The sequence below is a fragment of the Thunnus maccoyii genome, chromosome 11 (genome assembly GCF_910596095.1).
Source record: "Thunnus maccoyii chromosome 11, fThuMac1.1, whole genome shotgun sequence".
In the NCBI taxonomy this organism is placed as follows: domain Eukaryota; kingdom Metazoa; phylum Chordata; class Actinopteri; order Scombriformes; family Scombridae; genus Thunnus; species Thunnus maccoyii.
In genome coordinates, this window is record NC_056543.1 from 28,164,847 (window position 1) to 28,179,957 (window position 15,111).

General features: G+C 40.1%; 1 protein-coding gene and 1 long non-coding RNA gene across 6 annotated transcripts in view; both read left to right on the forward strand.

Annotated features, from left to right (window-relative positions):
* The window catches only part of man1a2 (mannosidase, alpha, class 1A, member 2), a 147,094-nt gene that overhangs the window by 82,370 nt on the left and 49,613 nt on the right, over positions 1–15,111 (forward strand). For all 5 annotated transcript variants that reach the window (XM_042425694.1, XM_042425692.1, XM_042425690.1 and 2 more), the window contains one exon: positions 7,779–7,859. In XM_042425694.1, the coding sequence (XP_042281628.1) occupies positions 7,779–7,859 (81 nt within the window). The remainder of the gene's footprint in view (positions 1–7,778; positions 7,860–15,111) is intronic.
* On the forward strand, positions 10,503–10,819 carry LOC121906692. Its single transcript, XR_006098710.1, has 2 exons — positions 10,503–10,647; positions 10,750–10,819. It is a non-coding gene; the product is annotated as an uncharacterized LOC121906692 (long non-coding RNA).

A 15,111-nucleotide genomic window follows, 5' to 3' on the forward strand; every position in this document is an offset into this window, starting at 1 on the left:
TTTTCATACAAACCATTCAGTGACCCCTGGTGCTTTATGGATGGGGTTACCCTGGAAGAGACCACTCCCATCAGGATAGAAATGTTTTATCATAGGATAAAGGTCATCACTCAGAACAACTTTGTATTGGTTTGTAGTGACCCTTCCCTCTAAGGGGACAAGTGGATCCAAACCATGCCAGCAAAATGCGCCCCAAAGCATAACAGAGCTGCCGGATCCCCTCACTGTAGGGGTCCAGCATTCAGACCTGTACTGTTCTCTTGGTGTACGCCAAACATTCACTCACCACTTGAGAACATGGTGAAGGATGACTCATCTGACCATATCACTTTTTTCCACATCTCTGTAGATCAGTACCTATGGTTTTTGCACCACTGAACTCTCAAATGTGCATTCATCTTTGTAATGAGGGGTTTATGCACTGCAACCCTATTGTAATATCCCTCTCTATGTAATTGTCAACAAACTCTTCTTGGTGACACAGTCTGATCACATCCTGCATTGACATTCTCAGTCACCCGGGGAAGAGTTGCTTTTTTGTTTTTCCTTACATATTGCATTAATGCACGAGCATCAAGGTCATCAAATGTGTGCTCTTGACCAGAATTTCTGACGGTATTCACTGATGTCTCTCCCATAGATCTAAATGCAGATGTCACTTTAGTAACTGTTACTGTTGAAACACCAGCCAGCTGAGCAGTCTTTGTGACTGAAGCTCCTGCCATCCATTGCCCCAACAATGAACCCTCTTTTAAGGTCACTTAGATCTTTTCCTCTTGACATCTTGATACAAAAGCAGAATCAACTGGGCCTGCTTAGCATTTTTATACATGCATGATTGGATGTTAAGTGCTTAATTGTACCATGCAGTGCACCTGTGTGGAAGCATCTGCATTCGTTATGTTTCTCCGCTCATTTATTCATTTATTCATTTATATATATGAGATTGGATTTGCTAAATGTCTTCTAAGTGCATTAGGGGATGATATAACCTGACACATCAGATGGTTTGTTACACAGAGCCATCTGAGAAGTTATCCTTGGAAACTGTTTGGAAAAGGGCACGCGCTTTAAAAAAAATACTGGACAGGTGACTGAATGAACCATCTGTCTATCACCATCTAACCTTGTGAGGCAGCTGGATTTGCAAGATATGGAGATCAGGTAAGAATCTTTATAGGACCCTGATTGGTCTGGACCACTAATGGACACAAGCGCATAACTTGAAGCCTGACTAGATGGATTCTTGTGTGAACTTGTGATCTTTTGATGTTGTGAATTGTCGTGAATCCAGCTGCCTCGCAAGGTAAGGGATGATAGAATAAGGCAATTACAAATACAGGTAAAGGAAGGACATTTGGATGTGAAGCTGAGAGAGAGTGGAAAAGTAAATAAAAGTAGATCAGGTCAAACTAATTAATGCAGATAACATTTTCACCTGACAATGCAAATATTTAAACTCATCAAATACAAGTGTTCAAGTGAAAATTTTGCCAAAAAGTGTGTATTCTTGGAGAGAATGATATCCAAAATGACTGCAAGAGCAGCTGTTCTAATAAAACCTGCCATGGCAACAAACAATATGAGATTTATGCCTTCTGAAAAAGGTGGAGCATTATAAAAATGTATAACAAATGCAATAACAATGACAGGAATATGAGACAATGAGAAGATATTGCAAACGTGTTTGAGGTGAGTAATAAGAATCAGTGGCAGGAGAAGAGAGGAGAAGCCCTGCAGTTACACACGGGGAGACTGGAGAGAAGAGATTAGGGAGGAGAGAGAGAAGAGGGGATGAAACTTGAAGCTCCTGTTAACGAGTGAAAGAAAGAGGGAGGTGTGTCGCTAGGCTTTCATTAAGGACTTGGTTTGATGCTCTTATACCTGCATGCATTAGGCAACTGATTCAGGCATTAGCTTGCAGCTACTGTAACATTCATGAAATGTTAAGCTAGCTTAGTCTGAATCTCAGCAACATGGCCATGGCATTACTCTGGCTTTTGCTCAGGCCTTTTACAAAAACAGGTAATTCCCTAGCTCATGAGGAGCTATATTTTTCAAGCCTGCAGTGGCCTGGCACCCTTGTGAAAATTAAAGATTTGTTCAACCGAAAGGTGCAGACATAGCCAGCCTCTCTAGTCAGAGCTCTTAGGCTGGGAAAAGGGGATAGAATGGAATTCCAGATTTCCAGCATGGAGATATAAGACATCACTCTTAGTCGAGTTTAACCACTCACCTGTGCATATGTGTGTGTCATCACTGTCAGGGCCTGTTTCACCTTTATAGTCAGAATGTTTTTGGACTTTGTCACTTTATCAATTAATAGTTTAAGATAAGGACTGACGTTTGATTAGTTATTTACTTATGTTTGTATTTATCAGTTATGATAACATACTCACCAAAGTGATTGCTGAGATCAAGGAACAAGGTGACATTGCTTCCACAGTGTCTGACGGATCAAGAAACAAAATAATCAACAGTATAGCCAGATTATTCAAACCAAAGGTTCCCAACCCCCAGGCCACAGACCCATACTGGGTCTTTGAACATTTGCTACCAGGCTGTGATGAAACCATATGATTTGTCAAAAAAAGCTGAATAATAATTATAACTTCATAGGCTATTTTTTTTCTGTAAAGACCTTGAGCTTGGCACCATCTGTGCTGCGTTTTCCCCCATCACTCCTTGTCATGTCATGCCCCCCTCTCTCTTTCCCTCTCTCTATTTCTGTCTCACAGGTTTTGGTACAGATCATTCCTGAACCATAACTTGTGAACAGAGTGATAATGATGATAGATTCATGACCAAGGTTTTGCTAACTGGGGTGTTTTGTTTACAACCTGTATGATTGTCTCCTGGTTTGTGTTTCTTGACCAGTTAGACTTCTGTTCTGTGACATTCCTGTTCCCAGAGCAGAGAAGTTATCATCACCAACAGAACTGATAGCCAAACTATGTAAATAAGATCTAAGTTGTAATTAACTGGATTTATGCTTTAAGCATGTTTGAAGTGAACTCCCACTTGTTTACACAAGCAAGAAACCAGAGACAGTTCAGCTTCAGAAGATGTAAGATCCTCGTTCTTAGGCTGGGAGAGTGTTTTACGATTGTGGTATCTGTGTGAGTGCAAGGTCTCGACATTATTTCACTTAGCTTTATCTTACATACATGCAGTTAAGTCTTTGTTATTTGTAGTCTGGTGTTCTTGTGTGTGTGTCAAATATTCCTTTAACAACACAGTTTTATGGCTCTCATATACTTTTAACAAATGTATGCATCTTTTTATTGTGTGCACACACCTCCATCCACCACCTCTCAGTTCAGCTACCCACCTGCCACCACCACATCCACCAGCTCCAACACTAATGAATGATTAAATAGCTGCCATGTCAGATTGAGCCAAGCAGTGAGTCATTGTTGGACTCTCCAGTGTCCTGGTGGTGCCCCCGCACTGCAGCTTGCCCTCAGATGATGGATGTGTCTGCGTGAGGTCTGCATCTATCGCCACGCTCAAAGATCCACCAAATTAATGGACTTCATTCACTGACGCGTTAATAACCCTGTTTAAATTGAGGATTTGATCAGAGACGGTGCTGCAGAGATGTCAAGATAAATTACTGCTAGCTGTCAAAAATGGTGTTCCAGCTCAGTTTGATTAAGTGGATTTAATTACACAGGAGCAAGAGTTTCTTATTATATGTTTATTCTATGTTTGTGCCGATTTATTGTTGGTAGCAGTAGTAGTACCAGTTATTAGGGTTCAAACCCTGAAGGGATTAGAACCCTTCTAAGTTTGTCTTGGTTTATTGGTTTATTATTAGTATTTGTTTTATTCTGCCATCAAATTGCCGTGAACTAGAATGAGCTAAAACCATGAAACTTGGCACAATAATGTGCCAATAATGTGGAAATGATGTGCATGTGCTTCACAAGAAATATGAGTTCAGTCGGCAAGATGGTGGCACTGTAATAAAGGTCAAAAAATTCAATTTTCAGAAGGCCACGCATCTCACACCGTAAGTCCGATTGACTTGAAATTTCACACACAAGTGTGTTCTACAAAAAAGCCTTTTGGACCATAAAAGCCCACCATGATGGATTTTTTGCTAAGCTGCATAAAATGAAAAACAGTAATGTGACATCTATTTTCAAATTTTGTTTACAGCCTTGGGGGATTGAGATACACATTTCTACTGTGAGAAAGATTGATCAAAAAACATGGCTGCCATCAACCCTAATATCTTCGCAAAGGACGGGGTTTAGGAAATATTGCCCATAACACATTAACCATTAGTCCAATCATTATAAATCTTGATAGGTAACTTCAGTCTGTGATTGGGAATAGGTCTATCAAAGCATCTTGAGCCCGACCCATAGGGGCCGCCACAAACGGGAGCAAAAGCTCTGGGAGCAAGTATTAACCAAAACCTGTAGTGCCATATTGATCCGTGCTAGTGGGTGTGGCCTATCAGATATTTGCAATACTGATTAAACTCACTGGAGACATCCTGCGCTATCTCCTGAACATACACACTGAGTTTCATTCAATTCCGATGAAGAGGGGACGAATGGTGGAACTTTTAGTGCGCAATTATTAAAATGCTGAAGGCTCTGTGATGATGAAACAAGTGTGTGGTTAGTCTCACTCCTTCCTTAAACAGAATAAAACTAGCTGAAGTCACTTAGCTCATCTTTGTAAAGCCTGAAACCCGCTTGTTGCTGCTCACGGCTTTAATTTTGGCCGATTGAGCTGCTTCCTTCTGTTGAGTGCGAAAAGGCCTGAACCCGTGAACTACCACTTGCAGCTATATTTCTAATTCTATTATCGCAATTCACATGGTGAAAACATCACAGCTGTGTTTTCACCATGTTTCTGGTTAAAACGCAAAACTGTTAATTAGAAATGCGGAGTTATCTTTCACACTTTATTTCTGGAGAAGCCAAAGATGGCTTCATCAGTTACATTCTGTTGTTTATTTTCCATAATATGCCAAGTTTTCATGGTCTTATGCAGTGAAAACTGTCATTTTTGTCATGATCAGACACCCCTGACATCCCCTCCCCTTCCCCCTTAGTCTTTTGCTGAAAGACATCTGACAATGACTCCCCAGCTGATACCACTGTATGACGGATGAAAGCTGAAGGGTTTTTGTACTGTATGTATAGGCCTCCGATGTACCTGCACTTGTTCCTGTAAAGGCATTAATTACATAAAAACAGTTTATACTGGTGGATGGTGGATATTCATGGAGAATGAAGTAGAAAAGGTTGGAAAGTGGGATGTAATTGACAGGGTAAGAGTATACAGTATGTCTTTTAAGAGCTATCTTTATAATAGAAGATCAGAGAAGAAAGTGACTCCGCTGTCCTATTTTATAGTTTCAAAACAAAACAATTCATTAGAATCAATCTTCTATTCCTGTGCTGCTTTCATGCATCAGTGCACAACCTACAAGATTCCTCACCATCCTATCTATTTACTGCAGGCATTTTTAAATCAGGGCTGTTTCATTGCTCTTCTGCTCATGGGGTCTGAGCTCCAAAAGTACAGTTGTAAATGGCTAACAAGCGAGGCTGACTGGCAGATAGAAGGGGGGGGGGGTAGATAAATGGATGCTGCCAAACAAAGCTTGGCCTTCAGCTTTAAGAGAGCCTCCCATCACTTTATCACTCAGTTCAACACAACATCAACTCGGTACTGTATCCACCCCATGACTAGCAGTCCCTGCTGTTTTTCTGCCTGCTTCCTGATGTGCTGTTGCACTTTCAGTCTCCTGATAGATTGTGTGCTTCAAGAAAAAAATCAAGTCATTTTCTCTTTGACATCTTTGAATATTAAAAGGAATTGCCTGCTGACAAGTTGCTCCGAGCAAACACTTGTAAGTTGAATAGAGGTTTATAATGCGGCTTACGCCAATGTTGAAATGATGAATTGTGGCTGTGGCATCCATTGCTGCTCCATGCGTCATTAAAAAAATTCTGGGCCTAAATATATTTCTGTTATTAACTGAATATAACAGTTTTAATATGATTATTTTGCCTGTTGTAATACAGTGTGAGCATTTTGTACTGGGTTCATTACTGACAGACAACTGTTCTATGATGTCCTAATTATGCTCCGCTGTTTAACTTTCAAGTAATAATTCTCTCTGTAGTACAAATGTAAGATATATGCAGGATAAATGCATATGTATGTAGGTGAGGGACCTTAAGGAGGAAGAAAAAAATGAGGATATACACTCAGGGGACTTGGACAAAGTGAGATACACTCAGGGGGAAGCTAACGTAGGCAGAGCTGTGGAGATGAGAGGCATTCTGCATCTCATTCCTCCCCAGCAGTCAGCACATGACACACACTCCTCACCAGCATTTCTGCACACATGGGATCTGAGGGTGGACCCAGCTGCAAGTCACACTGGCACATTATCACACATACTGACAGTATGCAAAAACCATTTTAACTCAAGGTCAATTGTAGGTGCCGCTACACTCTCACCGTCTCTTGCTGAAGCAGTAGATCGTGAGAGGTAGAACAAGCAGTTTCTACAGATGCAAGTGGAGGGAGTCAGACCTGTTTATGGCCAAGACGCCAAAATCCAATCGTGTACAAACGCCTCACAGGTAATGAGGTATGAGGTTCAATGTTGGAAGGAAGCTCCCTTTTTCCAGACTTGATCCACACAACTCTATGCCTAGATATGGTGCTCTGGTCCCTAGAAGAAAAGCATTCTAGTGGAAATGATAGAGCTGTGCAAGGACGGCTGCCAAGAAGACTGGCTGTTTCCCATATCATTCTCTTACAAAGGCTTCCCAGCAGCAGAGATATGGCACTTAATGTCCACTTGGATGGATTAAGAGTAGGTTAGAGGTATCGGTGACTGGCTGAGTCCATTGCCTGTTGTTTTCTTTTGGGCGATTTGCACGATGTTAACTAACTTATACAAGTAGCGCAGCTCCTTTAAGGGATTGCTCAGTGTGTAGGTTGTTTGTGTAGCGGTGTGTGGTCGAGAGAGACATAGAGCATGTGTGTGACAGTGGCGACTGGAGCAGAGAGTTTGAAGTATAACGGTAAACGTAGCGGTGCAGTGTGTGTACAGTTTAGACTATTTGTCAGTGAATAAATACAACAACTCCTACAGATCCAAGCCAAGTTCCTGTGTTCTTGCTTGCCATGTGTTGATTAAAGTGAAGGGGGTTAGCCCTGAAGTTAACCCTAACCTGACCAGGCTCACTTAAGGTGACTTTTAAGGCTATTCTCATTTTAGTGACAATCTCAGCTGCACCACAAAAGAAAACGGAGAAATGTCTGGCTGCTGAGTCTCTACCAAGTTTTGTTCATGAGAGAGCAAAACTCAGCAAAGATTACGTAAAGCCTTTTTATTAAGTATCAACTATTCAGCTCAATGAATTAATGCCAATGCGATCTGTTGGAACTTGAGCTGTCACTAAATAATGAACTATAAAAGTTAGTGATCCAATTTTGATTTGGCTTTGTTCCTCTGGATAGTCTATGTTTTGAAGAATGCAAGTCTCTCTCCTCTCTGCTTTTGTATTTTCTGTAGGAAAAGGAATGAAACAAAACAGAAGCCCCAAAAGAAAGAGGAAAAAACTGAAAATGATGAGTGACACAAATTAAATCAAAACTTACAATGAAAGAGAATGCTACAATCCAACAAATTTCCTATGTAAAAACATAAATAATAACTAAAGTGAATTTTATAAGTAGAAGTTTGTATCATCCTATCTGATGTCTTTTTCTGTGCTTTCTTGTTTTCCCAGAATGCTGAGGTGTCTGTGTTCGAGGTCAACATTCGTTTCATAGGAGGACTGCTGGCTGCCTACTACCTCTCTGGACAGGAGGTAAGCACTCACCTGTGTGTGTGTGTGTGTGTGTGTGTAAGCCTGTGATTGAACAGTGTTTTGCAATTAACAGGAACCTGCTGAACCTCACAGAGGTGGTGAGAATGAAAAATTGAGGTCTGAATAAGAAAGCAGAGATTGCAGATTGATGCTTTGTGTTTTTATTGTCTAGTAAAGATGGAAGGAGGAAGACAGAGATGCTCTTTTTCTTTCTCGTCTTTGCCCTATCATTCCTCCTTTTCCCTTTCTTCTTCTTCTCCTCTACACATCCATCCCCTCCTCTGCTCCCATTAAGGTCAATAGGCAGATTTCGATTCTTGGTTTAGAAGCCGGTGGAACTTAAATCTGGCCGTGCATCTCCTCTTCCTCTTCCTGTTCTGTTTCCCTCGCCCTGTCCGTCCCATCCACTCCAGCTTTCATGCCCAACCAAGCAGGGCTCCCTCTGTAATGGGAGCAAATGCGTCAAATATGTGCTCAGTATGACGCCCACATCCACTGTGCTCTCTATTATAATTTTATGTGGTCTGTGCAAGTACTGGCCAACAGATTTCTAAGAAACTTTATAGTCATTGTAGACGTTTTACTGAAAATACTGCCGGAAAATATTTTCCTGATTTTGAGTATCGGCTTTATGAAACCCAATCCATTTCTCATCATGTGTTTGTTAGCACATGGTACCACAGCTGTCAGAATGTCCTGTAGCTGCTGTTGTAGCATACAGAATAGACAAAGATTTCTGTGAATGATATGGAGAAGGTGTTTTCAACAGAGCACCACACCTGTAAATTAATGATGGAGTAGTTCAAACTGCATTTGAAGTATTTTGGTCTGGGGCTGAAAAGTTGTTTCACACCAGATCCTCACTGATGCTCCTCTCTCCTCGAACACTACACAAAATAAAACAAGATACAAAAAATCAAATATTAGAACAGCTATGAGACATTTTCTTATTATTGTATGTCAAATTTATAATTTGAATAACTTCAATAATTTTAATGGTGTCCATATACTATGTATGTACTGTGTAGACGTATTATGTAGGAGTAAATAAATTAAATATAATTGGAAGTCCTTGATACGATAAGGAATCAGCAGATACTCAGTATGAACAGCTGTCAAACGAGATTGAGTATAAAACTTCCCAAAATCTTATGAGCATTTTATAAAGCTCCATTATTGAGTGTTGTCTTGATGTCTGTCATGGTGTTTTGGCTTTGACCCTCGATTTTTACACCATTTGTGTCCTGTTTTTATTTAGCCTAACGAATAAAAAGCTGATTGAAATGGCAGAATTTAATGACACTTTTTCCCTGATATACTGAAACACATTCAAAGTGAAAAAGCTTCTTTCTTAATTAGGAGAAAACTAATAGAATAATATAAGCTTTGCACAACATTTTTTTTTGTTTTGTTTTGTTTTGTTTTGTTTTGGGTTTTTTTTTTTAGTTTTTTTTAAGTTGTATGACCATTCAAGATTTTCCCGAGGCAAAGTTCCCTGCTAGCAAAAGAACAAATAACATAAAAAAATGAATAAAATGAAAACAAAAGGGAGAACCATATTTTTTGCAGGAGCTTAAAGGACTATTTCTGACCTCAAATATATTCACAATTTGATTTTGGTGGACAGTTGAGGAGAAATTAAACATTTTCAGAACAGCCGCAGTGTTTTTCTGGTTTGAACAAAGACCAATAACGTACAGTCACAGTTTGCCTCGAAATAACAAAGAAGAGAGCTTCATATGTCAGTTGATTAAAAGCTGGTCAAATGACCCCTAAATTTCCTATCAAACTTTGCCAGGCCACAGTGAGTGGTGGAAATATACGTTCTGACTTTTTGAAACTGATGAAAAGTGATTATGATGAATCATTATGGATAACAACATACATCGCCTCACAAGCAAAACTTAATGTCACTCCTATTCACCAGTCCCTTGCTCGATCCGACCTCCTCCACCCAAATCAAACTCAGTCATTCATCAGAGCCCACTGGAGTGATAATAGAAGCGGTGGGTGGTGGGAAAGGAAGGAGACGGAGCTCGGGAGGGCCGAGAGGAAAGACAGTGATGGAGGGAGAGGAGGAGAGGGTGGAAAAATGATGGCAGAACAGTGAGGGTGTTTTGAGGGGATGGGTACAGATAAATAGAAGGGAGTGGAGAAAGAAGATGATGAATGGTGGAGCGGGAAGAAAAGCAAGTGGGAATCATTCTTCACTCTCGTTGGACATGTCCTTGAGCAAGGCACTTAACTCCCCCACTGCTCCAGTCAACCAACATCAGAATAAATGGTTGTTACTGGGTAGCTCCCTGGGGGGAAATTGTGTTTAACCGTGTGAATATGAAGCAGTGGTCACTCCATGCATAGAGGGAAGCTAAGAGAAAGCAAAGAAAAGGAGAGATGATGTGGGAGACTGTGGGTGAGGAAGCAAGAAATTAGAGCAGGAGGGTGAACTGGAGCTCGAGGGTGATATTTTCAGAGTTTATCAGCATCTACACCAGCTGGATGTTAGCATGTCACTGGGGGATGAAGCTGTGTTTGTGGGAGGGAGGGATGAAGGTAACTGAGTCACAAAGACACGATGAGGAATGGGTTGGGGGAAGGAGATGGGGAAGAGGGAGGGGGGTGGTAGGTAGAGGAAGAGAAAAAGGAGCAGGGCTGAAAGGAGACATTAATACCCAAGGAGACTGAAAGAGAGCAGGAAACAGGGAAGGAGATGAGACGGACAACATGAAAGGGGAAGAAACTTAGAGAGAGAGTGAAACTGATGAGATGCAGGATAAAAGACGAGATGGTGAGAAATGAAAATAAACACAAGACCAAAAAGAAAAGAGACACACAGATAGAAAGACTAATGCAGCCACTGTGTATATTTGTTACTTCTTGTACTTTCCAGAGTTGAAGACACACCTGTGCAGATAGAAGCCAGTGATGGGTTTCAAAACAGCTACCAAAGGACTGCAGTTGAAAATAAACCAGCTGGCTAACACTGAAATGTTGATGAATGTGTGTTGTCTTTATAAATAAATGAAAACCTGGATATGTGTGTTTACATGCCACAGTATCCCATTTTCTATAAGGGTCTATCCAGATGTCCTAGTAAAGTCTCGTAAGGATACTAAGATATTACAAGCAACCATAACAGATATAGCATACATCTGCTATGCATATATGCAAGGGCACATTAGCTACTTGCTAATATACATACAGATCTACACACATGCCACACATACAGGTGTGTTGCATACAAGAGACAGTCCTATCCCATCTTTATGGATGTATCCCATCCAGGGATTTGGATAACTGTGTATAATGTCAATCAGTTCTTATCAGAATCAAGACAGTAGCCCAGATTAGATGGTGTTTATCCAATTAAGCAATTAAAGATCTAATGCGCTCTCTAGCACTATCTAGAAAATAAATATTATCATTTTAAGCAAAGCATAATTTTGCACTGGAACTTTCAAAACTCTATCCAGATTCATGAAACCAGGATGTGATGTACACATGCACCAACATATAAATTGAAAATTCCTGGCGTGCCGCTGTAGTCTATTGGTTATGACGCATGCCATGTAAATGCACCGTCTGTGGTTGGATGCCAGCAGTGGACCTTTGTTGCATGTCATTCTCCTTCTCTCTCTCCTCTTGTTTGTCTCCTGTCATATCTCAACTGTTGCTGTCCAATAAACGCATAAAATATATTAAAAAATAAATAAAATAAAACTGAAATTTCTCTAAAACAAATAATAATTAGGATACAAAACACAGTCAACACGAACACAGAGAGCTGTTTGGTTAAAATCAAACTACATCAGACTGAAGTCAGCCTTGACTCAAATTGTTTTGAGTCTGTAATGCTGAGGTGGCGTTTTGAATACATGATCAATGAAAGGGAAATTTCCCCACATTGTTCATTTGTATATACTACCCACATTCTAATGATACAGTGATGGTTGAAAGTCAGCAAAGTTTCCCTTTAAGAGCCAGTTAGCTTTAATCAGATTTCCCAGCTGGCTTTCCATGCAGACCTACACTGTGTTTATACAGGAAGCGTTCCAACTGTATTTCATTCGTTTGTCTCATGTGCTTCTGACTGAATGGATATGCTTCTGTTTTAATCAACGCAGCTGTCTTTACGGGCTGCATAACTGCTTGCATTTCACTCATGTTACACGCATGTAAATGCAACCTAAAGCTTATATTTCACGCTTCAAGTCTATTTTCCTTTGTTTTATCCGCATCACCACATTTATTGTGTGTTAAGCTCTGAGTGCTTCCCAGACATGGGTGGCCTACACTCAACATTGTGCCTGTGTAGACACACAAATGGAGCGCTTGCTGCTGCTGCTGCTGCTGCTACACTGCTAATATGCTGCTCACACTGTGTCTCCTGTGTAGACACAGTGTCGAGAGCAAATGAGTGTCAAGAATGTCAAGTAAGAAAGTGACAGATTATTGCCAGGTTGGGCACATATTTTCAGACCCATGTACAAACACCTCCAGTAGAGAGCCGCAGTAAATGACAAAAACGTGGAGGTGATCGAAAATGGTGTCCTCCAAGGGAACAATCTTCTTATAAGACCAACAGGTGTAGGTGAGATGCACAGATAAAGCCAAAGACAGCCTCATTAGATGAGGTTTTCTAGCCATTTGATACAACCAAACACAGAATGAAAAGAGAGGAAGAGAAAGATAAGGAGAGATCAGTGAGAGAAAACTCAAGGAGAAACAGGCAAAAACAGGCGGAGAGCAATGAAAGACCAGATTTAAGGAGGAAACAACAGTGAGGGAATAGGACAGAAACACAGACTGAGCAACATGCAAACAGAAAAAGGAAAAAGTGATTTAGAGAAAGAGTCGAGAGAGTTGGAGATCAGCATTCAGGAGGAGGAGGTATTGTTCCAGGAGAGTCAAGGCAGAGCAGCGGTGATGAATTGTTTACTACTGTCCTTCCCTAGTTTTATTCTCTCAGCCTCTCATTTTCTTTCTATGTCTCACTCTCATATCCTCTCCATCTTCTCTTCTCTTTCACACTTTCTTATCTTCTGCTCTCCTCACCACCTGTCTGCTCAGATCTAATCGGATCATCCTGCTGCCAATTCTCTCCTGTATGTCACTCCCTTCTTTCTTTTCTTTTTTACTTCTCTGCTTTGCCCTCTATATTCCTCCTCCCTGATTTGTTCTTGTCCTCTCCTCTCTTCCATCCTATTCCCACCTGTGCTTATTTTCTTGTGTTTCTCAGCTCTCCTCACCTCATCACATGCATCTCTTTTCTTTTCTCCTTGTTCATCTGCTCCTTTGTCCTCTTTTATTTTTATATTGTCCATTGGCCCAATCCCCCTTCTTTCTGTTTTTTAAACCTTTTGTCCATCTTATCCTGCTTCTTTACTTTTTTCCTCGTTTAAGGCTTTTTTTTTTAGACTTTCTACTGTGTCCTTACCTGGTCTCTTCGCTCCATCTCCTACTCATATTTTTGTCCATTTTCCTCTGCATCGTTTCCTCCTCTTTATTGTTTTTTTTGGTATCCCCATTAATTCCCATGGCAACAACTGCTCTCTCTGGGGTCTGTATTACAAACAAAACAAACAAAAAGTGGTTCATACAGTGTTGGTAAATAGTGAAAAATGTCTATACCAAGTACCCAGAGCCCATCATTACTCTTCAAGATGTCAGTTTAGTCTGACAATAGTTCAAAACCCAAAGACGAGAAAAAACAGAACATATTTACATTTTGGAAGTTGGATGTTAATTTTTAGCCTTTTTTTCTTAAAAACAAAACAAAACAAAAAAAAACTTGCTTGAACAATTATTCGACCATCAAATTAGTTGCCAATTAATTTTCTGTCAGTCGATGAATAGATTCATTGACTAATCTTTGCAGCTCTGTGTTCAACAATAAAACTACATACATTTACAAAACTTTAAAATGGAACAATTTAACGGTTTGACAGGTAAAACAAAAAATCTATAATAATCTCAGTTAAAGGGGATCTATTATGCTCTTTTCCAGCTCTATATTTTTATTCTAGGACTCCACTAGAGTAGCTTTGAATGATTCACAGTTCAAAAAACTAATTTATCTTATACTGGCCCTTTATGCAGCCCCTCATTTCAGCCTCTATCTCTAACAGGCAGTTTTAGCTCCTGTCTCTTTAAGGCCCCCCTCCCGATGAGCCCACTCTGTTCTGATTGGCCAGCTTTCTGGAAGCTCGTATCAGTCGTGTTAAGTTGCCACCGATGCAAACTCAACATTTCCTGCTTTATTGCTTCTTATTAAAAGCTTTTAAATGACTGAATAATGGGAGACTTTTATTGTGAGGAATTTACAGGAAGTGAAACGTGTTCCTCACCAAATTAGCAGAGCTTTGTTAGTGGTGCCAAAGGCCAGTCAACACAACAAGATATGGAGATATTTGGAGCTCTTTGTTCAGCGGATCAGTTTGAAATAATGTACGGAGGAATAGTACAAGCAGAAACAGCCACAGTGATGATGATGTTTGATGAAGAGCCGCAGACAACCAGCACACCTCCAACAAGTAAACTATTTATTTTACTTTGCAATACTGTGTAATGAAGTTATGGCTCGGCGTGACTACCCCCTCAAAAAATGGCAAATAATAATGTTAGCAGAGAATGTCCATATAAAGAAATCCATCACAAGCCGACGTCAACTCAGGCTGAAAGTAGAAAAAAACTTTGGAAACCGAGCGTTCAGAGCAGTCTGAAGGCGGTGCTTTTTGCTCACAGGGATTACTTCTACATACATTTTTCTCATTATTTGACACTTTGGCCAGTTTTAACATGAACATCTGACATTTATGTAAATCTACATTTTTTATATATATATACATATCAACATCTAACATTATATATATATGACTGAAAATAAGGAAAAGCACACTAGGTCCCCTTTAAACATCCACACTGCAAATAAATCTTTTATTTCCCCTTGGGATTAATAAAGTACTCTATCTGTTTAAAGAAAGCCTATTTTGCTTATTTATTTTTTCAGGCCTCTCTTGAGGAATGATATCTTCAGCTGTTTCTGAAAATCTTTTTTGTAGATTCTTGAGATATAAAGCATGGCAAACAGTTCCAGTAACATGTGTCTCTATACATTACTGTTTTCCTTTCATACACATGCTCTTCTCTCCTAAATGTTCTATTAAGTTCTTATCCTCCTCCCTCTTTTGTTCTTTTCCCACTTTTTTCTTGTGTATCTTGCTTTCATCTGCATTTTTTCTTTGCCCCTCCC